At 36.8% G+C, this 27,756-nt stretch overlaps 1 protein-coding gene across 35 annotated transcripts in view; it reads left to right on the top strand.

Moving 5' to 3' along the window:
• Positions 1 to 15,953, top strand: part of DST (dystonin) — a 497,218-nt gene extending 481,265 nt beyond the window's left edge. For 18 of the 35 annotated variants that reach the window (XM_063812480.1, XM_016955699.4, XM_016955692.4 and 15 more), the window contains 12 exons: positions 178 to 307; positions 1,958 to 2,121; positions 2,915 to 3,077; positions 3,895 to 4,049; positions 4,220 to 4,294; positions 5,180 to 5,197; positions 7,984 to 8,101; positions 9,433 to 9,504; positions 10,425 to 10,624; positions 11,035 to 11,145; positions 13,937 to 14,060; positions 14,924 to 15,953. In XM_063812480.1, coding sequence (XP_063668550.1) covers positions 178 to 307; positions 1,958 to 2,121; positions 2,915 to 3,077; positions 3,895 to 4,049; positions 4,220 to 4,294; positions 5,180 to 5,197; positions 7,984 to 8,101; positions 9,433 to 9,504; positions 10,425 to 10,624; positions 11,035 to 11,145; positions 13,937 to 14,060; positions 14,924 to 15,186 — 1,593 coding nt within the window. In that variant the 3' untranslated portion in view covers positions 15,187 to 15,953. The remainder of the gene's footprint in view (positions 1 to 177; positions 308 to 1,957; positions 2,122 to 2,914; positions 3,078 to 3,894; positions 4,050 to 4,219; positions 4,295 to 5,179; positions 5,198 to 7,983; positions 8,102 to 9,432; positions 9,505 to 10,424; positions 10,625 to 11,034; positions 11,146 to 13,936; positions 14,061 to 14,923) is intronic. The other 17 variants (XM_016955718.3, XM_054685902.2, XM_016955717.4 and 14 more) reach the window with 6 other exon arrangements.
• The last annotated feature ends 11,803 nt before the right edge of the window (positions 15,954 to 27,756 follow it).

Here is a 27,756-nt window from a genome sequence, read left to right as displayed (position 1 = left end):
TAGTAAATGCCTGCAGTATGATGGTTTAGATTTTTTTTACCCTCAAGATAAAGCATATGATTTATTCTTCTTCAGAAATAATAACATGGTTCTTTTATCCTTCTGCTTTTAGTTCATTTCTAAAGATGGTTTTCTGTAGTAACTCTTATTTGATTGACATCATTTCTTTCATTTCAGACCTTCATGGAGGAAATGACCAGAAAACAGCCTGATGTTGATAAAGTAACGAAGACCTATAAGAGGAGAGCTGCTGATCCTTCCTCATTACAATCCCATATTCCAGTCTTGGATAAGGGACGAGCAGGAAGTAAGCAGTGATCAATTTCTTTAAAATGTCAATAAATAAGGGAGCTAATTTTCTTTTATATTGAATTATTTGAAATTTGGGGGCAATTGGTGATTTTACGTGAGCACTTGATATCATGAAATACTTTCTAGAAGGAATACATGTGCTCAAGTATTGTAGAAACTTATTTAAAAATAAAGAAAAAATATACCCAGGTTTCTATACGTAACTTTATTGTCTTGAAGTGTATCTTTCATATTAGCTAGAAGAAAATTGAAAAAATTTACAGTAAGAATGGAAATCATCACACCCTTTGCATTGTCTCATTTGTCTTCCATTATATATATAACATTAAGGCTGAACATAACAAAAATGACCATGACGTGGATAATCTTCATGACTTAGTTGTTCATTGGTGACCAGCAATCTGATAGCTTTTGCCCATGTTCATGTGACTTCAGGCTCTATATACTTCTTGAGCTACTTTAACAACATGACATGACATTAAAAACAATCATAGTTAGCTTGGAGAAGATTTAAAAAGAAACACAATTTGTGTTATATGTTTTATGCGTTTCTGAATAGAAATGCATTTTGCGTATTACTTAATTTTTTAATTAAAAAGAAATGATGTCGGAGCTGTTGTAATTACTTACTACACAAGGAGACAAAGTAAACTATTAAGAGCCCTATAGCCAGACTCCTTGGCTGTCTCCAACACTTACCAAACTGAGAAACATAACCCTGGACAAGTTACTTAAACTCATTCTGAACCTCAGTTTCCTCATCTGTAGAAGGGTATAATTATAACTTCATTGGACTGCAGTGAGAATTAAATGAGCTAGTACATACAAAATGCTTAACCTACTTCCAGGCATATAGTTAAATGCTCAAGTATTTGTTGTACTATAAATCCTAGCTGGGACACTTAACATTCTATATGACCCTAGGCTAGTAATTTTTCTAGGCCGTATTTAGCCATTTAGTAAGATGAGAAAAATTTGTTAAGGTCATTGTTTTGTGAAGTTGTTGAGACTTGTGGAAAACAGCCAGAAAGCAGGAGGAAAGTTTAGTAAGGCAGTAAACTTGGGTTTGAGACTATGCACAGGAAACATGCAATCTCAGTGGAAAATGGACGTGGGCGAAGGCTGGGGTCTCATACACATGCTGCCATATTTTATTGGCATTTGTGAAGTGTCTTGCTTTGACTCTTGTGACTGCCCAGCGTCTGCTGCCCTCATCTGCTCTCCCTTTCTGCCTTATTCTCTAGGAAGGACAGCTGGGTTTGATGTAAGTCATTGTAAGGTAGTCTCACTGGCCTGGGAGATTTCCTTTAACAAAGTGGAGGATCACAGCATGCTTCGTTGTCATTGAAATGGCATGAATTTTAAGCTGGAAGATGTTTTAAGCATAATTTATTGAGAGAGGTTTCCAGTATTTAAATGCCCCTGTCCAGAGATATTTCTTTAAATTGCATGAACAGTGTGTGATCCTTAATAAGGAAAACAGATTTGGGCCTTGACATTATACATCATCTAAATTAGGATACTTTTACTTGCATAAACACGTAATTAAGTTGATGCAGTCTTAGCTAGAAGCAAAAAAGGTCAAGCCTTAACACATTTCAGCACCCTGGAAACTGCCATCCTAACCGAAGTTATATCTTCACAGGAAAACGCTTTCCAGCATCAAGCTTGTATCCCTCTGGGTCACAGACACAAATTGAAACCAAAAATCCTAGGGTAAACTTACTGGTGAGCAAATGGCAGCAAGTATGGCTCCTGGCGTTGGAAAGAAGGAGGAAACTCAATGATGCCTTGGACAGACTAGAGGAGGTTTGGAAATTCATACCCTCGAAACCACGTTGTCATTTACCCTCATTCCTCATAATACATTGCCATTGCCAAAATCTTGGTATTTTTTAACTTTTCTGATAATAAGCAAACTCTTGCTATTTGAGTACATTTTTAAATTTCCAAAATAAATACCACAAGTATGTGTGATTTTGTGAAGCATTGATATATGGGATTTGGATTTAGGGAATCAATAAAGTAAAAAAAATTATTATGTTTTAACAATCAGAAGCTGATTCCTTAAGAATAAAATCTAACTTGACATAATGTTTGCTGGTGATGCTGCCTGGAAAATATAATCATTTATATTTCAGATCTTTTGATTGTGTGTATTTGATTACCTAAGATTTCAAGTTTTAGATTCTGCAATTGGGAAATTTTTAGAAGCCCTGGGGAGTTAAGAGAGTGGCTAATAGTGCAGAGGGAGAGAGAGAGCGAAGGGTTAGGTAAGTGCTGTTGAGCTGGACCTGCTAACCCAGTGAGCATGACTAGTGGTGGTACTTAGAGCCAGACCACCTTTATGACTTTGGCATTAATCAGAAATTTACAGCTTAAGTTTTTAGGAATTTTATTTGTAAAGAAAAATCAGTGACAGCAATGGAATACATTTTAAAGGCAAAATGTTTCTAAGTCCCCTTTGCAAAATCATACCTCTTTTTGAAATGGGAAGGATATGTGTACTACCTAGAGAATCATTTCAAAAGTTATTCATATAGTATAGTCTACAATTTTAGTACAGCATTAACTCAACCAAAATACTTTTTGTCCTTTTCAGCTGAGGGAATTTGCTAACTTTGATTTTGATATCTGGCGCAAAAAATACATGCGATGGATGAATCACAAGAAATCTCGAGTGATGGACTTCTTCAGGAGAATTGATAAAGACCAGGATGGGAAAATAACGCGGCAGGAATTTATTGATGGAATTCTTTCCTCAAGTAAGTTCCAAGACAGATGACTATAACTGGTACAATTTTTAAAGGAAATAAGCACATTTTAAAAGTGTGGGTCCAGTAAACTTGTGTTACAATAAAGCATTGTCTTATAAGTTGCCTAGGAAGTCACGACCCTTAAAAAAATGGTTTTTTTGGTAAAATTTGTGGCTCTGGAGTCAGGAACACTCACTAACTGTGTGATCACAGATATGTTGTTCCCTCACTCCACTGAGGCTGAGAACTTGTTAGAATAATAAAGTTAATAATATATGATTCTTAAGGTGTTTTCTGTGTGTGTGTGTGTGTGTGTGTATGTGTGTGTGTTGCCTGGCATATGTGTAATAGGAAGTCAATAAATTCAAGTCCCTTTTTCATTTTAATTCACATTCTGATCTAACTTTGTCATTAGTAGAAAATTAGAACTCTATAAAACTTAAGATACTTATCACCTTTTTGTTTGATGGCCCAATCATTTGTATGTGATTTCCCTGACAGATGTTACTAGATGTCATTCTTAAGGTAAATTTCATATAATTTATTCTTTGACTAGCAATTGACCCATATAAAATTGCCAGTGTTAAGCATTTTCAACCTAAAAAAACAGCATTTTATATGATTCACCTAAATAGTAATTAAAGATAAATTAAGATTATATATAGCTCTTCATTTGCTGTGATGTAAATCAGTTTTTTAAAAAAGGATTTTAATATATTTGATCACTGATGATTTAACCAACCACACTGAGATTAAAATTTGCAATTGAGAATGTCTTGAGAAAGAACTAACAAGTCACTACTTACCATTGTTTTCAAAATTTTAGAGTTTCCAACCAGTCGCTTGGAGATGAGCGCAGTTGCAGACATCTTTGACAGAGATGGCGATGGATATATTGACTACTATGAATTTGTAGCAGCCCTTCACCCAAATAAGGATGCATATAAACCTATCACAGATGCCGACAAAATCGAAGATGAGGTACTCATTATCTTCCCATTGCGTACAACACTGATAGTATGTTCTGCCACGATATCATGCACAATTCATACAACCATTTTATTTTCACTCTAATTGTTGTGTCAAAGTTTTAAGGATTGTACTATGTAATATTGACATTAAAGTAAATATTTCATCATTGTTTTTGGCAGGTGACAAGGCAGGTAGCTAAGTGTAAATGTGCAAAGCGATTTCAAGTTGAGCAGATTGGTGATAATAAATACAGGGTAAGTTTTCAAAGTAATGTTGTAGTTCCTTTAAAGGACATAAATTGAAATCTGTATACAATTTGATCTCCATTGTTTTCCAGGAGTCTTATTTATTTATTTTTTTACCTCATATCAAAATTTAATGGTATATGAAACTCTTACATTTAACATTTTAATTTGTATAACGGTAGCCTGCATTTTGCATATTAGGAAATATCTTTGACATCTACATCATGCACATTACCTTTAAAAACAAATTCACAGGAAAATACTCAAATCTCATATATTTAGGTTGCTTTATATTATTTTATATTTTGTTATGATTAGAGGTAAGTTTTCAGATTTCAAACAAGAAAGCTACTCTAATCCAGAACCACAAAGTTAAAAATATGGACTCATTTTAATAAATATGAAAAAAGAGGATAATGTCTTCTCCACTTGTGCAGTAATTTTTGCTTTTATTCAAAATCTCAATTAACTCGGTTCACTCTCTTCAAAACAGAAGAACAGTGTGACTTCATTACTCTTTCTCTATTTGTTTTTTTTTTCTTTTTCAGAACATCTCTTATATGTAGTAGCTAGATAGGAAATGTGCTGAGTTTCCCCAATACAGTGTGCTACTTCTAAATGAAATATTATTTTTCTTTTTATACTTAAAAAATAATCATCAATGTATTCAAAATTTAAACTTAAATTTGAAATCCTAAGATTTTCAAAAATATGTGTACAGAAAATAGTCTGATTATTTGGTTTGAAATTGGGACAACTGGGTGCCTGCACATCTCTAAACTAGATACTACATCCAGAAGCACAGAGTGTGAGTATGTGTGTATGTTCTAGAGTCATACAGAAAGTTTCCTGTTGAACTAATTGTGTCTTTCTTCCATTTTTCATTTTTATCAGTTCTTCCTGGGAAATCAGGTATAAACCAGTGGAATGTATTCTCAAGTTCCTGATGATTTTTTTTTAACTTTAATTCATAGTCATTAAAGCTTGCCATGGCCAATCTTTCCCATGCTGTCTCCCTAGCTACTACATTGTTGGTTGGCGTGGTGTTTCTGTAAGCGCTATAAGGGTCCTTGATCCAGGATTCCTTTTTGCCTTGTGTCTCTCAGATGAGGAGATTACTTTTAAGCAAACCAGATAATGAATTGTAGCTTGGCTTGCTACAGTGTTACGAATGCAATTTTTAATTCCCATTTTTTATAATATGAGCATATATTTTATGCTAGTACTCATTGGAACACAAATTTGATTCTCCACACATCTCTGTGTTAGGCTCATTGATGTTTAACTGTTTAGGACATATGGTCTACAGTAGCTGAGAAGGATCAGCCTCAGGCAGTGACACAGGAAGACAGAGAGCCAAGAGGTCTCCTTGGCACTCAGCCACAAGTAACAAGTTCTCTCCAAAGAAGCTATTTGCCATTTGTTCAAAATCACCAATTTTGGGGCTTGGCATCTCTGAGTAGAAATGTTAACTCAGTAGGCTTTAAGTAATATTCCTTTTGAGGAAAGTTATCGCTATAATATATGCAGAATCTTAAAGTCACATTTTATGCCATCTTGATCGAATGTTTATATTATTGGCACTTAAGTCAATATAAAATGTTTATGTTGACATTTAAGTCAGTATAACCTGTGTAGTGGCACTACATCATGATCAGAATTTTGAAACTAAAGAGATACTCTGTTTTGATTTAAACATGTTCATGAAGCTTTTATTTTATTTTATTTTTTTTACTTTGGAAAGAACCATGCTATCTATAGTATCTGACCATATTACATTAGATATGACTCTGCCACTCCATTTTAAAGCCATATTACATCTCAAGCTTCAAATGATCTATTACCTTTATTTATTGCAAGCAAATAATTTATTTAAAATAGAAATAGTTACTTTGAATAGATTTTTAAAACTTCCATTAGTTATACTATAATACTGAAATGTTGCTTTTCCATTCTTGCTATTTTCGGAGTCAGCAAATGGGAGAGCATCTTTTATTTGCAGAGAGAATGAGAGAAATACCTCAAAAGGTTTTACTCACTGAAAGCACAGTCAGCAACATTAGTCTATTTTCTCTTGTCTTGTGATTTGGTTACTGGGAAAATTTAGAGAAATTCTGAAGACGATGTTAGTTGTCTGGAGAATGCCTAATTAAAACAGAAAATTATTTGTATTCATTACACTTGAAATATCATCTCTATAAGGAACTTTTAGTTATTTCCTTATAACTTTTGTTTTGAGTATAATCTTGAACCAAAATCATCTAGTCCCATTATCTGGTTCCTTAAGGGTAATTTTCTTTAAATCCCCTCCTTTCCCTTTGCTTATTAGCGGCACCAATTTTTTTCTAACAAAATAAATTTACACTTTTATTTTTAAATTTTAATTAACATTTCAGGAAGAATTATAGGAAAGTTTAAGTCTCAATGTTTAAGGAAAAAAGATTTAGAAATAGTGGTTTTTAAAAGTTTGATGGAAAAACACATGGGTTCCTGCTGGTGCATTTTACATGCTTTCTAGGTCCTTCTGAGTTTTAGGATCCTGAGGGATTTGGTTGGTATTGTTTTTGGGTTTTCTTCTTGAAACTCAGTATTAAAACACTGAAAAGTAGCAGATTTTTTTCTACTTAGAGTTTTCTGTTTATCCATCATGAGCCCAAATAAAGTCACAATTGTATGTTACCTGCTTTACAAAGTAGCCATTTATGTTTAATTGACTGTTCATTTTGCTTTCTTGTCTGCTGGGATGACAACCGTGAAATTCAGTCTGGTAGTTTTTATGAGTTGGACATGAACCTATTAGAAATGATTTAAAGTATAAAATCATTTCTCACAGGCTTTCAAAACATAAACCTGTGATCAGAAACCTGGAATCTAGAAATTTATTCAGGACTTGCAGAATTTGTAGCATATCTACATTATTGGAGATCTATTGAAAGGGCAAGAAAAAGATGATTGCCTGTTAGTATCAACAGTTATGGTACAGACAACTATGAGAGAAACCTTTTAGATTTGGCAGCTGTATCATTAATAATGTGTCATTGGCTATTCTAATATTACAGTAATCTAAAATGGCATATTAATCCAGCCTTTAACAAATTGGTTTACCAGATCATTAGGGATGCAGAAATTTTAGTTGACTGTGAAATTTATATGAGTCATACTCATTTACTTTATTCTTTTTAAGTGAAAACTGCCCTTACAGAAAAGAAAATGAGTTTATAAAGATTTCTCACAGAGTTCAGTGGAAAACGGTTTTACTGTAAGAGAGAGTTTAATGAAGAAGAATCAAAGCTTATTAAATTTTTCTTAGAATCATTTTATTTTGGATAAGCCCTGGGCAAGTGGGCCAGTGCTTACTTTCATGGCTATGTTTAATTCCTAGAAACATTTTTAAATTACTGCCTTACTAATATTGTTTCTGTCATAAGAAAGAAAAATAATTTTTAGACCAAAGCTTTGGTAGTATACTTGATAACCTTTGTAATCTTTTTTTTTTTCAAACTGTTTCCTTTGGGCTAAATCAGCATGCAGCCGTCTAACACAAATCATTACAAACTCCCTTTTCTGAGATTTTACTAATCGCTATGAACTAAGCAAGAAATTAAAGTCGGTTGCTTTAGCTACTGCAAATTGCACATCATCCTGTAGTTTAGAATTATTATTGACAACTAGAGGTTCTTTCTTTCTTCACTGAACAGTTTGGAGACTCCCAGCAACTGCGACTGGTCCGGATCCTGCGGAGTACTGTGATGGTTCGTGTTGGAGGTGGATGGATGGCACTTGATGAGTTCTTAGTGAAAAATGATCCTTGCAGGGGTAAGGAGATACTTATCATGATAACATCATGAAAGTATTTCAATTTTATATTATATCCAGCACCAAAACATACTGGGCATAATTTTGGTCATTTATTCCAATAGTGAATGTTTCACATTGGTCTGTCAGCCTAAAGTTCCCAAAGAACCTGTGGCAGTCATGTAAACCATGTTCTTCTCATTTTTTTTCTTTCTTTTTTTTTTTTTTTTTTTTTTTTACTTTTTCTGGGTAAATATGGTGGGCGGGAAATACTAGAATCCATTTTCTTTAGGAGACTTTTACATCTACGATTTTCCAAACAATTATACCAACCAAGGAAAGGATTTTGTCTGTTATGACATAGCAAAGTAAGAGAAAAGAAAATTGAGGTGATGAAGACCGAAAATACTGGATAATAAAAGTTTAAAGGTCAAAGTTTTTATGAAATGAAGAGCAGGTGAGGAAAGCCATAATTAAAAAATTTTTAAATAATAATCCAATGCTAACTTGACTCTTTGAAGTTGCAGATTAGAACATTAAAAATATAAACATATAATACTATAGCTCTCTACATATCTTCCAGCCCAAGTCCTAAGTTAGCTTTTAATTTTTCTGTTTTGAGATCCTTCTGTCAATTTTTAAGTTCTCAACCAATTTACGTTACACGTGGTCATTTGATTGCAATTTCTAATTAGGTACCAATTACTCAGTAGGCCCATTTTTCTTCCCCCCACAAGAAAAAAACAATAAAATTGTTGTAATTTTCTTTTACCTGTGAGCTCACTGTAATCCTTTTTAGCAAACAACAAATGTTCACGTCAGTGCTGTCTCCTTCAGCTACCAAGTGGGATCCCAGGTTTCCTCCTGTAGGGCCTCTTGGTTTTGGTGATGGTGTCACCATCTGGTACACATAGACATATCAGTCAACAGGCTTCTCTGCCAAGGCCACCATGGATTGTTATACAATCATATGCAGTAGCCCTGCTCTCTCCTGGCCAAAGACACACCTGCGAGAGAAGTAAAACAAGAACAAAAGCTCCTGTTTGTTTTATATTTTGAAAATAATGTAGCCTAAGGTGAAATGCAACTCCATTTATGAAGAAATCAGAATACATAGTGTTCTGTTGGGTTGCTTAGGAAGGTTAGCATGGCTGTGGCACAGTCTTCCAAATACATTTTTCTTATTGAGCCAATCCCTTGAGTGCTTCTTTTCCTGATACGACTTTTCTTCTAAAATGTGTGCTAAAGGCCGGATGTGAGCACCCTTTGCATATTCAACTACTGTACTTTGTTTTCTTCTTCTGCTAACAGTATTCTTTAATGTGATTGGTATCCTGTGTCATTTTTTCTAGTTCATCATCATGGGAGTAAAATGTTACGTTCGGAATCAAACTCTTCAATTACTACTACTCAGCCTACTATAGGTTGGCAACCTCTCTCTTTGCCTCTCCCCTCTTTCCTTTTCTCTTTCCTACTTTTCCATTCTTGCTTCAGTCATTTGTTTTAAAATAACATGCTTCATCCATCGCGTATGGCTTAACTCATATCCAGCTGAGCTGGTGCTTCCAAATTTAAATTCTGAAAATTTGATGACTTTGGTTGTGTTACACATGCAGGTGTTATAAGTGATCAAACACATGCTAACACGTTGCTCACCGGGTTCTTGTGGAGTGTTCTCCGTGTGCGTATGTGTTTGTATGAGTGCTGCATCACTGACTACCTCACAGATCCTTGGGTCTGGTGTTTGTTATTGCATGTTGGTAAAACAGTTTTTCAAGGCATAAAATAAAAATACTAGCTGCCTCATTTAAGTGAAAAATCCAGAAGTTTATATGTTGTCATCATGACTAACAAGCCATCAATCATTCTGTGTAATTATATTCTTTAATTTATCCCAATGTTGAAATACTGGCATTCTCTTTACCTCAATAGTACATGCAAAAGACACAGTCCCTGCCTTACTGGTCTGTCTTCTCAGTGTGATGAGAGGGTAATGAAACCATGTGGGCATCTGTAGCTGGTGGATTAATGATATTTTAGCATGAGCTTTCCATTTTCATGCTGACACTTTCTTTAATAGTGGTTATTCTTGCTGGTGTCTAGTGTTAGAATAAGCACACTTTATTTTTTCCTCCCCAAACTCACCTGTATCCAAAAGGAATGCATTGTAAAGGAATGCATTTAACTTTTTGTTATGCTGAGTTGGAGTTGGCATGGCAAAAAGATGTTCTTGAAATTCTCAACGTGATCTCTGGTGCCAGGTGGCCGTTCTTCCCATTAACGATTGAGCGCCTCTTCTTTTCCGTCTTTTCTTTGTGTGCATTGTTGTGTGTGTGTAACCCAGCCAAAGGAAGGACAAACATGGAACTGCGTGAGAAGTTCATTTTAGCAGATGGTGCCAGCCAGGGTATGGCTGCTTTCCGACCCCGAGGCCGAAGATCCCGGCCATCATCACGAGGCGCTTCACCCAACAGATCCACTTCTGTGTCCAGTCAGGCTGCGCAGGCGGCCTCCCCACAGGTCCCTGCCACCACCACACCCAAGGTAAGACTCAGGATGAAGACTTTTCCTCCACCTTTGCAATCAATGTCCCAAGTAGACTTTTGAATGTTCTATTTAGGGCCCTAGAATTTGTAGGACCAGCTATCTCCATTTGTGCACCTTCTCATACTGTGGGAAATACAGGAATTTTTTTTTGAATATATGCTTTTGCCTAGTGGCCCACATAGAGATGATCTATTTAGGAAGCCTTTGTGATCTTCCAGATTGATTTTTCTTTTTACAGCTTCATTCATTTTTTTGGTGTGTATGATTTGCCATTGGATCTTTCCACTTATTTTAAATTATTATTCTTACTGTGAAATGTGACTCTTTGCTATGAATATCTCTTTCTGTGGCTTTGTTTTTTTTTTATCTGCTATCCTTTTCATTTGATTTGCCATTGTTCCATACAGATTCTCCATCCTTTAACACGCAATTATGGTAAACCATGGTTGACAAACAGCAAAATGTCAACTCCTTGTAAAGCAGCAGAGTGCTCAGACTTTCCCGTGCCATCTGCAGAGGTATTGTAAGGCCCCAGAGTCCAGTCTTAACATTCTCCTTTAACTGAAGCTATCACCCACTAACATTGTTGCACCACTCCCTAAATATATGTACTTTGCTAACCCTATGTCTTTTTATACACTTCTATAAAATAAGTATCAACCCAGCAGTTCTTGGAAGATGTGAGAGTAAGGGGTTAACAGAAAAGATAGTCTGCAGCTCTTTAAACAGTGTCAATTTGACCCAGTCACTCCTGCAGACTACCTCCTTTTTGTTCTCATTCGTACTTAGTTCCACTGTTATCTCTTGGGAGAGTAACATAGAGTAGGTTATAGCCAGACTTAAGTAGAATTTCTTTTAAAGCTACTAAATATACTAGATATAATATGGGCAAGAAGTGCAACACATTCCCTTCAAATGGGAGTAAAAGGCAGTATGATGTGCAAGAGCATCACTGAAAAGAATGTTTACTGAATGTTCACTGTGGGCATGGTCCTTCTGAATGTCTGTTACATTTATACCTGCCCCAAAACTTTGGGTAGGTGTGACATAAGCTCTCAGTATCAGTGCAGGGGGGTCAGAGGGGTAGGCTTAGGTATGCGGAAAGTTATTTGTCATTTTCAACAGGTAATAAATGTATGGGTTTTTTTTAAGATTTTAATAACTAATTTAAGCATGCTCTAACTTTTTAATACGGCATGATATATGGGGAGAAGATATTTAGGTGATATAAAATTTGCCAAGATGAACTCATGTATCAGGTCATTTACATTCAATTGAAAATCAGCTGTATATCTTTTTAAGAAATTTCACTGTGAAACAACAGACATAGGTACAAAATAATCAGATATTTTATTAGAATCCCAATAATTAGTGGGGGAAAATCCCTAAATACCTTTTCTTGAAATTGAAGAAGGTATTTCACCTTAATGATAAAGGACGTAACTTAAAGGCCAGGATCCTCAAATAAAAGTAATATAATAACTTTTAAAAGCCCTCTTATGCTTTTCAAAACACTTTCTTGTCTGTTACTTAATCCTCACGTTAATAATAAGTGACAGGCAGAGAAAAAAATGTGTTACCTTCATGACTCCATGGAAATCTCATTGCTGAGAAGTGGGAGAATTGGAACAAAAACAAGCCATTCTTTAGCGTTTCCTCATTTCTTCCTCCTCATTTTCCCAAGCCCCTCATTTCCACCCCTTCCCACCAACTGGGTGATGTTAGTATTATATATTACCTCTAGAGACGTCTGTCAATTATTATGGATCTATTATAGCAAAAACAGAGAAAGACTCAAACAACCTCAAGGGACATATTAACATTTGCTTTAAATATTGAAGGCTATGATGCTATGTTCAAAATTTTTTTTAAGTGGAAACTCTCTCAAAGTCTAAGTAGTTATTTTGACTAGTGCAAAACTGTGTTTCATTTCAAATAACCTGATGAAACAAAAAACCAAAAAACAACACGTTTCTATGGGAGGGACTGTGAAATAAAATCAAAACAATCAAGGCATTCTGAGAAGAATGATTTTGGTCTTTCACGGTTATGAATTCTGCCACCTTGAGTGGTATGTTTCATAATTTGTGGGTTCTCACTCCCTCGTGTTGTTGAGATTCTGTTTAAGTTAGGAATTTAGCTAGATCAGCATTGTCAGATCTTGGGCAAATCATGTGCCTCCTCAGGCTCTGATTTTTCACATTTTCAAGGTTATGATTAGGTGAGTGTGAGGATTAATTGTGGTTATGTGTGTAAAAGTATTTTGAAAACTTGAACATTCTATGTATACAAATCACATATAGATACTACACTTAAGTATATCTATAGTATACACATATGTAGATAAATGACTATTAATATTAATATGAGTAACTCATGTATCAGATGATTATAACATTTTAAGCTAATAAAGGGAAAATCAGTTGTTTAAAAATATACGTGTAATTTGTTTCAATGCATTTCCTCCAAATAGTTCTCTGGCTGTGTTTTCATTGAGGAATATTATATTACATTCCCTATGTTCCTCAAGATACTTGTTTATTTTTTTTTTAACTTTGGGAGAATTTTTTAAATGTTGTGATCTGGAAAAGGTGCAATGATTGTATAATAAAATCTCATACTTATGATTGTTGTAGACATTCTCTACAAACTCATGTAAAGATTGTAAAAAAAAACTTCTCCAAATGTTGCCTATGTATTTTGTCTGTAAAGGCTGTAGAAGTGATAGAGCCAGGACATGAAGTGATGTGGTAGCAAGTTATTTAAAAATCACTTTTTTTCTTTTTGCAGTTAAGTTTATTTAAATGATGTCTGTATCCATTATTTATTTACTTATCATTCTGTCTCTGTCTCTGCCTGGCTCCATAAAAGCAATGGAGGCAGCAGAATATCCAGGCACAGTTTTTCTCTGCTCCATGCCCCCTCTACGCATGCAGTCACCATCTTTTTAGCAAAACACCATTAACTCTGGAATATTCACTGACAGTCTGAAAGATACTAACATACTCACCATTTATTTCTCCTTGCCATCACTTTTATGCTCAGTTTTGGGGGTCTCCATTTTGTTTTCTCTTCAACCATGAATTCATATTGTTTAGAAAGTTTCTTTGAATTCTGAGAGAGAATGAGAAATTAGAAGAGAAAATCAAGTGAGAACCCCATGCCTTATTTAATTGAAGAGTTTCTCCCCCTCCACCTCCTAAAGAGGAATAGTAGAGAGTTTCCACCCATATGTAAAGAAGTGGTGTCAGTGGAATATCATGGTACAGGAGCAATATTTTGAAATGTCTTGTTGCTGGTTAAATACAGGGAACGCCAATACAAGGAAGCAAGCTTCGACTTCCAGGATATTTATCAGGGAAAGGCTTCCACTCTGGGGAGGACAGTGGCTTGATAACAACTGCAGCTGCCAGAGTCCGAACACAGTTTGCTGGTGAGTGTGGTGCCTTTCTTTTTTCAATGGCTTTTGCAGCATGGTCATCTGAGGATTAAAGTCCCTTTTCCTCCTCATTGGGGAAGAAATTACAAATTGACCCTGAGGTAGTCTTAAACTGATATGTAGCCCCAGTCCTCCAAAAGTTGGGGATAAAGTGAGTCATGGGTGCAAGTGTCTAAAAGTGTCCAAGAAAGATGAAAGAATTACTGTACAACAGAAGAAAATATACAGTGGTATTCTACCCCTTCAAGCTGAAAGATTTTGGCTCTTCTGCCAGCTCAGAGATTGCACAGGGCCCTGTTTTGGGGTGGTTGGAAGAACCCAGCCACACTGAGCCTCACACCAGTGTAGCTCACATTGCTTCACAAAATAATGAACCTACTAATCTCTGGGTTCTGAGCTCAGCAAGCAAGAAGCCTCTTTAAAGTTTCCAATCTCATCTGTTGAATTCCTACATTCTTGGAGCTACCTATTCTTGGGCAAGACTTAAACCTGTCTTGTTTGTTCTATGTTTGCATCACACGCATCCCTGGAGGCATAATTTAAACTTTAGAAAGCACAATCTTAAAGGATAGGTATATTCCTTATGTCTGTTTGCAATAAATGGAATCCTGTTTTAAGTAGGGGAAGCCGAAACTTACCTTGTAGTTGGAAATCTAGCCTTTTCTATATTATGTCTACTTAGAGTAAGCCTGCATACCCTTGTGTAATAGAGAAAGGCTGTGAATCCACAACTGTTTTCTGAGTGCCGACTACACACCAGGAAAAAAAGTTAAGATTAAAGGTGGCATCAGGTTTCAAAAATTAGTTGCAGATGGACCCAATAATCAGGGTGAGCTGTCTCTACCTTCTTTCCTCAGATTCCAAGAAGACTCCCAGCCGACCAGGAAGTCGAGCTGGAAGCAAAGCTGGTAGCAGGGCCAGCAGCCGCCGAGGCAGTGATGCATCAGACTTTGACATTTCAGAAATCCAGTCCGTGTGCTCAGATGTGGAAACTGTCCCCCAGACACACAGACCTACACCCCGAGCAGGTTCTCGGCCATCCACAGCGAAGCCTTCAAAAATCCCCACGCCTCAGAGGAAATCACCTGCCAGCAAATTGGACAAGTCCTCAAAGAGATAGTGCAATTGGTTCTACCAAGGCCCTTCCTTGAGCATTTATTATTTAAGTTTGAACGATGTAAAATATGGTGTAGAAATTCTTGTGAAATATTGCAAGAGGCGAGTTTAAAATTCTGCAGATGGCCTTATTTGTGTATTTGTCTTTTTATTTTATCTGTATAATTTTTTTTGTCAGATATTCTGGGGTTAAAGTCACATCATATGTGAGGAGGAAAAGTTTAACATGAACTAACATTTCTGCACTGTAACGTGCAGGGCACACACTAAACTCAGTTACTGTACCTACAGGTAAGTCTACATCCTCTCTGACAGCCACAGCACTACATCAATCCCTGACATTAGGGATACCTCATGACATTTTCCTGTTTTTATGGAAACTCTGAGAAGCTGAATGATACATGCAGGGGATATTTTTTGAGATGATTTAAATGTAAACCAAAAGATGGAAGACAAAAAGACAAACACACCCACACGCAGTCTTTGCAGTATCTGACAGAGAACTCACAGGAAGTTACTTCAAGCACTTGCCAGTACTATGATATTCAAGTACCTTGCAGCATTTCTGTGCCATTGCTTTCAATGAGGCCAGAGGCATCCTGGATATTAGACCTATTATACTGTAAGAATATAAGTATAAAGTGCATTCATATACATGTGAGGTTTTCTTTTGCTTGAGTGGACAGTAGCACCTGTATCATTGAACTCATTTTGTATCAGAGCAATTTTGCTTGCAGAAAGCTATGAAATAAAACACGTCCCTTAACTGCATTGCTATGGAATTAATTTTTTTTCCCCAGGGAAAACTAGTGTATTTTTTTATGAGCAATATCAATTTGGAGTGACCAAAAGATACTTAAAAATGGGTTTATTTTGATTTCTCATCTGAAATAATCATGTTCTGCTATTATATCTATCTATATTTAATAAATATATACATTTTAATTTATTATGTATACTCACATACTATAGAAAGATATTAGTATGCATTTAATAAAACATATTCACTTGAATATATGGAATACCTGATTATTTAAAGTGAACTTTTTCTATTATTTGTTTTAAATAAAGGTTATATGTATGATATATGTTTACTAAGAAACAAATAGGGTAAATTTGGGGGACATCAAAAACAGGGAGTTATAATAATGTTAACCACTCATTCAACAAATATTTCTAATAAGTATTAGCCATGCACCAGCCATTGTAAGTGACATGAGACTATAAGGTTCCTGCCCTCCCCTCTTCAAGAGGGAATCAGTTAATAAAATCACTAAAAAGCAAGGGATGTGTGGCAGGATTACAGATTTAATTAAGGTAATATAGTAGTATTCTTCTGGCCTCTGTACATTTAAAAGTCAAATTGTAAAATTTTCCTAAATATGAAAATAGTATCAGATATCCTCAGAAGGATGGCAGATTGTTACTTTAGGTATAAGGGTCCCAACATTCTGCATAACTTTGTGAATTTGCTTTAGCAAGTGTTGTTGATGGTGTTCAGATTCAAGGGAACAGTATTATATTTTTCCTTCTTGGCCTTTTTAGTGGAGGCCAACACTGAAGAGCCTGGAGTTTCTATTGGCATAAATTAGGTGCCATTTTTAAGCAATAGTAATCCCTTCTTTGTCCAGGCATGGGTCTCAGGTGGGAGCCCTTGATGAGAAGGGGAATTCTAACCTATGAGATCACATGCTATTTAGTTCATGCATTTGATTATTAACATGTCATCTTAGAAGGCAATTGAAATTGTTTTTATTCCTTTAGTGCTTTGCATATGATCACATTTCCACTTCAAAGACAAATTTAAGGCAATGATTTTTATCTCAGTCTGTTTCTATGCTACCCCTCTGAAAGAGCTAGGGATTTTTCTTTTTAAGTAGTAAAATAAGCTTTTTGAAAAAGATAAGTGGTTTAAAATAAGAGAAGTCTTAAGGAACTGCTCCCAGTTGTCAGTATTTGCCCCAGGTGAGCTTTTCAAACTTTGACATGATGCCTGCTCATTTCTTTCCTCTTGTGCTAATAGTCCTAGAGCCTCAGGCTGACTTCTGTGGTGTCCTGTAAGTTTCAGTTAATGTAACAGAAACCTCTTCCCCACCCTACACACATTCCTTCTCTTTTCTTTTTCTCTTTCTCTTTTTTTTGTTTTTTGTTTTTCTTTAAAAAAAAAGAACACTAGAGTGAATCTTGACTCTAAAAATCTGATTTGGAAAAATTGAATCTTAAGCATTAGGGAAGTTGAATCGTGGACTTTTTTTGTTTTAAAAATCAAAGCTCCTAATTCTCATGTACTGCTACCTTCTTTGGAAATAGTGGACTGTCCTCTTTGACATCCGTGCAGAAGTAGATGGGCCTGGCCAAGTCTCGGATATAGGTGGGAGAGTTTGGGAAGTGCCCCCATGGCTGTCCGGGATTGACCTGTAAAATGAAAAGGAGGGGGAGGAGAAGAAAGGATCTTGTTTCCTTTTTTGGATCATTTTAAAAGTTGCTTTCTGTATTTGTAGTAAGGGAAATTGTAATGAGATACAGTTATCTATTCCTTTTTGACAAGGTGCTTTGAAATGTGTGTTTTTATTGTTAAATGGTGATCTGATACCACCAAACAGTACATTTGCCATGCCTGCTTGTCTGTGTATGTCTGATGCCACTGCCACTGGGGTCCCACAAAGAAGGCAAAGACACTTGAGCTTTGTCTTTTAGTATAATACTTTAGTAACTAAGGTCCTTTCAGGCATGTTGAGGATGGACTTGTCAGTTACCAAAATCTGCTTGGAAGTCAGTAGAGTCAACGACAAGGTGTTTGGGCAGGAAATAGTTTGTATGACTATTTGAAATATCTGACTTAACCTACCAAACTCTGCAACTTTGGTTGATTTTATGTAACTCTTAACGTCTATGTAGATGTTGAGTGTCTAGCTAGGGTGAAGTATAACAAAAATAGGTTTCTTTTTTTTCTTGCTGCTACTTCTCGTGCTAAGTTAAGAATATATGTAAAGCAAAGTGTGTTAAGGGAATAATATTAGTTTACCCACATTTTTATCATACTTCATTATTGCAAATTAAAAGACTTCAACAGAGAAGAAAATAAGATAGAGGTTAAGAAGTTTTCAACAATTTCCCCCAAATAAAAATAAAACATTCTTTTAGAATGTTACTAATCTTAAAGTACAGTTATTTTTGCCCCAGCGCAAAGACTAGGAAATGTAGTTCCCACAGCCTTAGACTCCAACTTCTATGCCAATGGCCTCTAGACTTCTTGGTTGGCATCTTCTTATCAGTAAAAGTTTTTTTGTGCAAACACCCCCAATACATATATATTAATTTATTCCAAGATATTATTTGCACATATTTTATCATTAGCTAACTTCTCAGGGCTCACTCTAATCTTAAAATTTGTCCTAACAACATTGGTTTACATCCTTAGTTCAAATATTTTTCCTTAGTTCATAATTATTTTGGCCAAGTTTTTGCCAAATCAGATGAGACTCTTTCTGGTTTAACTCCTGGTGTGGCTGAGTTTTGCCAAATCAGATGAGATTCTCTCTGGTTTAATGCCTGATATTTAACTCCTTTGTTCTAGGAGAAGCGTTGTCTCTGCCATTTTTCTTATTGCTTGTTTGTTTCTTGCATTATAAACATCTTAAATCCACGGTTCTGTTGCAGGGATCTGTTTAAGCCTTTTTTTTTTGTAAAGATTATTTAATTCAGAAGAGTTAATAAAAATCTGTACATTCACCCAACTTGACATAAATAAACTTCGGTTTGCTGCATGCTAAAAGCAAACCAAAGAGTGTGGGAACTGTTGGGACTTCCACTCTGCCCTTGGGTCACCTAAGCTACAGATCCTGAGAAGATGCAAACGATGTGGATGTCACTGGAGAGATGGTAGCAGTGTCAGTCTGTAGTAAATGTTAGTAAAGGTAATTTCCTCCTCTTTTAAGATGAAATGTAAGTATAAATAGACATTTTCTTCCAACATTCTATGAAGTTACTTTACATAATCTAATTTTAGGGATCATTGTTCTATACTATTTTCTTCTTTCTGCCTCTTCTCAACCATCTTTTTCCAGAGAATGGAAGTATGCTGTAAAGTTTCTTCCTTTCTCCTCTGATACTAGTTTTGCAAGGGCATGCACACCTGTGCTAGTGGTTATATCACTGATTGCCGGTTCTCTGAAAATTCCAGTTGAAGTAGGCTGAGGGGACATACTAACATTCTTGAAGCCTCAGTTCTAGTTCCAGCGCTTGTTACCTCTCACTTGTATTACTACAACGACCATCTGTTGATTTCCTCATTTTCAATGTCTTCTCCTCTAGACATCAGCTTGGAGGAACTGGTCTTACGGGGAAGGACGTGCCTTTTGATATGAAGGACTGGAGGAAAGGGAGATTGAAATGGGAGAAGAGACATTGAGGGAGTTACCCTGCACTCTTTATTTATCTCAGTAAATTGGAAGACAGATTTTTGACTTGACCAGAGAAGGTTAGAAGTAGCCAAGGCCCTGGACTGATAGTTATCCTGGTCTCCAGTGTATAGCCTGGTTTAGGAAGAGAGGTGACAGAAAGTTCATTGATCTACAGTTGGTTTATTCAGTCAGGCTCAACAGAGCAATGGAAGGAAGCGGGGGCTCTAGGATGGGCTTTTACCTCAGAAGCAGGTTTTAGGGTACCCAGAGGAAAGGATTTGGGAGGAAGGCACACCGTGGGTGAGTATTTGGGTCAGAGTGGTAGAAAGCTAGAACACTATGCTTGCACACACAGGAGTGTGTATATGATCAAGAGTGACTTATATTTGGGGCATTATCTAAAATTTGCAAGAATGTGAACTTCGGGAGCCTCAGCGTTTTTTTAAATATTAGTCTTAGCTGTTCCAAGTCTTCATTGATTTTTATTGTGCTTATAGCAGAATCTGCATGGAGAAAGCAATAATAGTCCCTAGAGTGAGGGAGAGAGTACAAGAGCCTGCCTTTCAGCTGCAGTTGGTTGTGCTTCAAAGCCCCAAGTAGGCTTAGCGGTATGTGTGTGTGTAGCTCTGGCTTTTCAAGGAGGCAGAAGTATAGTGTTTTGGTATATACTTTCAGAAATGTCTCTGGGCATGAGTTAAAAATGAATTAACATAAAGACCATTTCTGAAAGGAGGGCCAACCAGGAAGACAAATGTACCTAGCTGTGTTTTTAATTATCCAGTGTAGGAAAATTTGTTTCAAAAATAACCAGCCAATGGACATATGTCCCGGTCAGTAGTCTCGTCACAGCATACTTGCTTGAGAATGGACCAGTGAATTCAGAGGAATATAATAGGTTTGGAGCAATGTTTTCTTAGACTTTACAGTGCCATATCTGATCATGGATTAATTTTGAGTTGTTTCTCTAGGGCAACCTTTTGTGTCTTAGCTACTTCATTATGCTCATAGTGATTTTTTGAAGCCCTACATTTATGTGTCAATTTTGGTTTATGAAGCTCTAATATCTCATACAAGGTTTTCAACCAGCCATTGAAATAGTAAATAAATATCACTTGAATTGTATAAATAATTTTAATGAAGCTAGAGAGGTTTTGATTTGTCCAGGATCACACAGCTAGAAAATGACTGAGTAGATAGATCTTTTCAGGCTGAGACCAATGATCATTCCACTGCCCCTCACCATTATACCAGGGCTTATGCATTCTTTTCTAAAAAGATGGTAGCTTCATAAGGAAGACATGATCATGGCCTCTTTCAGGAAGCTATACCACATCTGGATTTTCCAGAGTAGCAAAATTCATATTAAGATAGTTGTAAGCTCTTCTTTGGAGCATTGGATATGTCTTATGTTCCATAACTAGACAGATTTTCGATTGTTTCATGTCTCAACCTGATCTCATTCCAAACAAGTCAGTAAAACCGATTTGCTAACTCAGGTCTGATTTGAGGTAGCTAAATATCTAATATCCTTTTCTACTTCAACAATAACAAAATGCATGTTGAGTTCCCCTGCAAAGTTGTTTCATCATTTAGCGACCAGAGTCCCGATTCCTCCCTTTGCCAAATAGGCATCCCAAATGACTTACTTGAGTCAGATTTTGAATATTCTACCTTCTGCTTAAGTTCATTGACAATGTATATAAATAAGTGTTGGAACTCTTCATTGACTATATTTTGACTATATTTTGGTGTGTCTTTTTTTTTTCTTTTTTTTTTTTGGAGACAGAGTCTCGCTCTGTCACCCAGGCTGGAGTGCGGTGGTGCGATCTCGGCTCACTGCAACCTCCGCCTCCCTGGTTCCAATGATTCTCCTGCCTCAGCCTCCTGAGTAGCTGGGACTACAGGCACCCACCACCACACCTGGCTAATTTTTGTATTTTTAGTGGAGACAGGGTTTCACCATATTGGCCAGGCTGGTCTCGAACTCCTGACCTTGTGATCCGCCCACCTTGGCCTCCCAAATTGCTGGGATTACAAGCGTGAGCCACTGCGCCCAGCTTGGTGTGTCATTTTTAAATCAAGTTATTCCCCAAAAATATATTTGAAGTGTGGAGACATATACAATGTAACCTAACAAAAAAAGGTTCTAATCAAAAGATATAAAGAGTGATGTACACTCAGATTTTCTTACTTCATTTTTAGTCAGCTTGAGTACAGTGCTTTAAGATAAGGTGGTCCTGGCCATTTATCCTGATTCTGTCACTCAAATATATTTCAGATTATGTTAGTACTTTCATGTATGTGTTCTTTTTCTCACTCTTACTCTAGAAATGTATCTTTTAAGTATCAGTTTAATGTATGTATCAGTATTAGAAGGATCATTTGCTTTTGTGAAACCATGTTTGAAAGGTAGTTAATTCTGTGAAGAATTTGTATTTAGTGCATTTGATTTTTATTGACTGCATTTTGAGAGTGGGATATTTTATACGTTCAGTGATACATTTATTGTCAGTTTTTGATTCTAAAACTATGCCTGTTAATTGTAGACAATTTAGAAAATACATAAAAGTACTAAGAAGAAAATAAAAACATGGATCACCCCAATACTCAGGATGAGTCACAGATAAATTTGTGGGGTGATTGTTATTTTAAGTTTTTGATGTCATAATGTACTTTCATTTTGGTATTCCCAATTATGTTTTTAAACTAAAATAGACCAAAGACACTGTAAGTTATTGGTAATTACTATTTAAAGTTGGAAATATGGTGATACTTGTGATCTATTGCTGGACAACAAATTGTCATAAAACTGACTTCGAACCAGTTATCTCACAGTTTTCTGTGGTGTGGAATCTGAGCAGCACTTAACTGGGTCTTCTGCTTCAGGGTCTCTTACGAGGCTGCAGTCATCCCAAGGCTTATCTGGAGCCAGATCCATTTTTGAGCTCGTTGGTTGGTTGGTGCCAAGATTTTGTTTCTCATGGGCTGTTGGAGTAAGGGCTCAGTTCTTGCTGGCTGCTGGCTGGAGGCCATCCTCAGTTCTTTGCCATATGGGGCCCTTCAACAGGGAAGCTTGTTTCATCAAAGTGTGGAAACCAAGAAGGCAGGATGAAGTTTTTCATAACCTAAGTATAGAAGTGACCTCCTATCACTTTTGCCATGTTCTATTAGAAGCAAATCACTAGGTCTGTCCACATTCAAGGGCAGGGGATTACAGAAGGGCCTGATTACCAGGAGGCAGGGATCACTGAGGGCTGTCTTTGAAAACTGTCTGCCACAGTGCTAAATCAGAAAAGCTGGACTCTAATCCCTTGAATTCTTTATGTAATGAAGAGACTGGTTTAAAAATCGCTTTTGAAAAATTTCTATAGTTCTTTCCATCATTATATGGTTTAAAGCATGACACATCAAAATTCAATTTCTGGTTTAACACAATCTAGATTAGAAGAGCAGTGTTTCTTAAATACTTCACTTTACCAAAGAAGTTTACTTAAAATGTTTGGAAATGAGTAGCACAAACATCCAAGCAAAGATTGTCTATCCCAAGCCACAGGAGTTTGTCTGTCATTCAGAACAACAAACAAGGTTAGAGTCCAAATGGGCATCAGTGACTCCCTAACAGGGTCAGTGGGGAGAGAGGCACTGGGAAGTTACTGAACATTCTTCAAATATGGTTGTGAGGATTGATGGGATAAATACTGTTTAGGTTGGAACTCACTGGATGCTACCTCATCCTTGGTGAAATGTTGTTTTACCTCATTCCCCTTCTCTTAACACCCTTGTTTTGTTACCCTGGAGGCTCTAGGTTGCTGTCACTTGGAGATAGTAGATTCTCTCCACAGGGAATACGTAATTCCCACAGTCGGGAATATATGCTTGCTGTCATTGGCACCTAAGTACTTCTCTGCTGGCCTAGGAGCTCCCAGGAATTAACTAGCTGGTCAGCGTTAATATCTAATTCAAATTTTCCTCCAAGGAATCCCACATTTGCAGCACATGCATCTTAAAAGATCCATACTCCTTCGTGAAGCAAAGGAAATAAGCATGGCAGCAGATAAAACATGCCCCTTGTGGCCTCTCCTTCCTGTCTGCATGTTTCAGTCATGGTTGGACATTTGGTTTGTGCCAGTGAGATTCCTTTTATATTCAAAGGGACTGCTTCACAATGTTCTCTTAAAAAAACTGAACTGCACAAAACACCTCATGAGCAGGGCCCTCAAAATGAAGTTTATCCACGAGATTTTATGTATAATGAAGCCACACTGCTTAGAGATTTTGCAGGAGTCATCAGCCAACTTGCCTATGAATTATTGTTAATCTATGAACAATGGAGATAGTGCTTTTCATACCATGTACATACACCAGCTTTTAGGGGACAGAGCTAATTTCCAGTTTTTATTGCTTCTGGAGAAAAGCCAAAAGAATCCAGAAGTCGTTTTGGACAGATTGACTCCATCCTCTCTACCTTCCCTGCTTCCCCTCACCTACACATACTATTGGTAGGTACTGAAAGGAATTAGGATTTTGCAGGTCTTTCTGTGGTAGGACCTATGTTTTCTTAATTCTCAATCGACGTTTTGAGTTAAGAGTTACCCCAAATTGCTGGTAAGTAAAAAGGCTTTGAGAATTACATGCCGAAGGCTACACAAGAAGTAGAGGACTCCATGTTTCTGGCTGAACTGAAAGCCCTCAGTCTTTCTACTGTACCATGCTACTTTCTGAGTGGCTATTTTTTTAGATTTATTTTCTGTCCTGGCCCGTATCTTATTGATTAGTTTCTTGCCTATTTGTTCCTAATGTGAGTGCTTTAGCAATTTAACAGACACTAAAAATATATTCTTCCTTATCCTGCTTCCCCACCACCACCACCACCAACAAAAAAAGGAAAGCAACAAAGCACATATTTTTTATTTTTTATTTTTTTTGAGACAGAGTGTCGCTCTGCCACCCAGGCTGGAGTGCAGTGGCTCAATCTCGGCTCACTGCAAGCTCCGCCTCCCAGGTTCATGCCATTCTCCTGCCTCAGCCTCTCCGAGTAGCTGGGACTACAGGCGCCCGCCACCGTGCCCGGCTAATTTTTTGTATTTTTAGTAGAGACAGGGTTTCACCGTGTTAGCCAGGATGGTCTCGATCTCCTGACCTCGCGATCCGCCCACCTCGGCCTCCCAAAGTGCTGGGATTACAGGCGTGAGCCACCGCGCCCGGCCAAGCACATATTTTTTAAACATGGAATTCACCTAGTTTATGCAAGGAGTACCTCCCTGACAGCTAAATGTGGGGAAAGATTAGAAAGAGAAAAGCAGAAAAAATTCTTTTGCAAAGAAAAAGAGAAAGGTAGAAGGATTTAAAATAGCTACTGGGAAGCAACAAGAAATGTGGGTCTTTGACATGATGTAAATTCAAAATGCACAATTGATTTATGCTCAGCTTTGCAGAAAAATTTTTGGCTTTAGAGGATAATATGAAAACACTGTTTAGGATTAGGCTGAATTATGTTTTCAACAGGATGGAGGAGTCTATCCTCTGTGCCAAGAGTTGGTGATGTTGGCTGATAGTTGCCTCTTATCTCTTTGATATGTGGTACTTGAGTCTCTTAAGACCAAGGATGGCCTTTGGAGGAAAGTGCCTTTTTCTTCCCGGCTGCCAGTTAGAAAGCTGTTCCAAAACCATATTTATGACTACAAGTGCCAGAGCTATAACAGTATATGATGTGCACTTACCAACAGGCTGGTGAAAAAATAGTAGGGAAGAATGATCATCTGATTGTAGTTCACATTCTTGAACATATGTTTGACAATGTAAAATAAATCTTATCTATTTTTCTGCTGGGCTCATAATACTGCAGAAACCTCCTATCATCTTTGTCAATTGCCTTCCCTCTATGGCCTCCCTGGGAAGCAGATGCATTACAGCGATTGACTACACACCTGGTCACTCCTGTTGTTTATTAATGGACCCGAATGATGGTTACCAAACAATTGCTGGTAAGAAAAACCACCTTATCCCAATACAACTCTACACAGAGCTCTCTTTTAGAGACAAGATTCCTCAGTCATCCTGTCTCAAAGCTTGAGTTTCTGTATTAAGAAGTGTTTTTAAAATAATCAGATGACAGATGAAGATTTAGAAACATGCAAAAATGATCTGGACATGCTAGATTGTTAACCTACAAATAAAAAGTAAAATTTACTAAGTCTTATGCATTTGGGAATAGGAAAATGAAATGCAGGATATAAGATAAAATTATCCACACCATAGGTAAGAAAAAAAAAGGAGTTATAGTTGACAGCTCAAGTGAAGTGAGTTGGTGATGTGGCTATCAAATGATTCTGAGCTGCATTAATGGAAATATAGTGCTCAGCAGGGGGTGTGGGGAAGGAAGTTCTGTTCCACTGTGGTACCTCATTATAAGATATGGGCAACTGGCCAGCTTCTACAGGCAAGGGACCAGGAAGCAACTCAAAACCATATTGGAAATGGACATAATGTGGAAAAATAAGATTTTATGTAATTTTTAATATAAACAACTGCAATTTAATTATTGTAAGGAAATCTGTTTTGCAAAGGAATCTACAAAGTTTATATACTGCACACGTTAATTATAACAGATCAGGGAAATCTGGTTAACGTGTTAATTATCACAACTTTGGTGAATAAATTTATTTAACCTTTAAGTGAGTTAACAAGAATTACTTTACAACTAATATTCATTTTTTATAACAAACAAACAGTCTCAAAATTATTGTTAGTATACTTGGAAAATATTAAAACCTCCATGTATTGTAGGAACACTCTTTGTACTTTTTAGGCAACAGATTTAGGAACCTGACAATAACCAGATAGAGAATATGTACAGAGTTAACTTAAATTCCATGGTAATCAGAGGGTAGCCATTCTCTATTTCTCTCATATTTCTCCCCATCTCCCAAGAAAGGGATAATGGTCGGCTCAGCGGTTCACCCTTAAGAGAACAGTCTTTTCTAGATTTCGATTAACATTCACAATTGTGACTGATTACAATTATTTTACCTTGGCTGAATAAGATCATTTGAGCTTATAATAATCATGGTTTTCCTGTAATGCAGGTATTATAGCCCATTTTAGAGATCAGAAAAAAGAGAGGTTAAATAAACTGCCCAAGGTCACATAGTAACAGAACCAAACCCAAGTCTCTCTGACTTTAATGACTCTGTAGCTTTCTGGATATTTGAAGGACCACCAATGGGTAGAAGACAAGTTTTTATTTCATCATAAGGAAGAATTTTTTATTCATTACATCTGTTCTTAAGATGGCTGCCTTGAAAGTATCTGCCTTGCCAGATAATGTATAGGACACCCAGGTAAATTTGAATTTCAGATAAACACTAAAAAAACTTTTAAAGTATATGTCCCACATACTGCATAGGGAATTCCTATGCTAAATATTATTTATTGCTTATATGAAATTTAAGATTAGACATTCTACTTTTTTTTTTTTTTTTTTTGGAGACAGTGTCTTGCCCTTACACCCAGGCTGGAGTGCAGTGGCCGATCTCGGCTCACTGCAACCTCCACCTCCCGGATTCAAACGATTCTCCTGCCTCAGCTTCTCGAGTAGCTGGGATTACAGGCACATGCTCTCACGTCCAGCTAATTTTTGTATTTTTAGTAGAGACTAAAATACCATGTTGGCCAGAATGGCATCAAACCCTTGACCTCAAACGATCCACCTGCCTCGGCCTCCCAAAGTGCTGGGATTACAGGCGTGAACCACCATACCCAGTCAATTTGTATTTTTATTTGCTAAATCTGTCAGTCAATCCTGCTTGAGAAAGATTGTACTTCCAGGTGCTGGTAATCGAAAATATCAGTGCTCCCATGGAGATGTGGTATTGAGGATCTGAGAGGGGTTGTGATTTCATCATCTTCATGGCTGTCTCCTTTGAGTCCAGAGCTGGGCTAGGTGTAGGGGGAAAATGAATGACTCTACAGTTCTTGGCTTTAAGGAACAGCAGCTCTTTAAAGTTTTCTTTCCATTCCTTGTTTTTTATTCCTTTGGCAGGATCACCTCACTGCTCACCAGCTTCTGGTAGGTATATGGGACAGTGGAGGGTACAAAAGAGAACAACAAATTACTCCTTATGAAGGTTTCTTGAACTATGTTGGTGGGGATCCTTGGAAACACATCTCTA

Source organism: Pan troglodytes, chromosome 5 (genome assembly GCF_028858775.2).
Source record: "Pan troglodytes isolate AG18354 chromosome 5, NHGRI_mPanTro3-v2.0_pri, whole genome shotgun sequence".
Classification (NCBI taxonomy): Eukaryota; Metazoa; Chordata; class Mammalia; order Primates; family Hominidae; genus Pan; species Pan troglodytes.
This window is presented reverse-complemented; position numbering and strand designations above follow the sequence as displayed.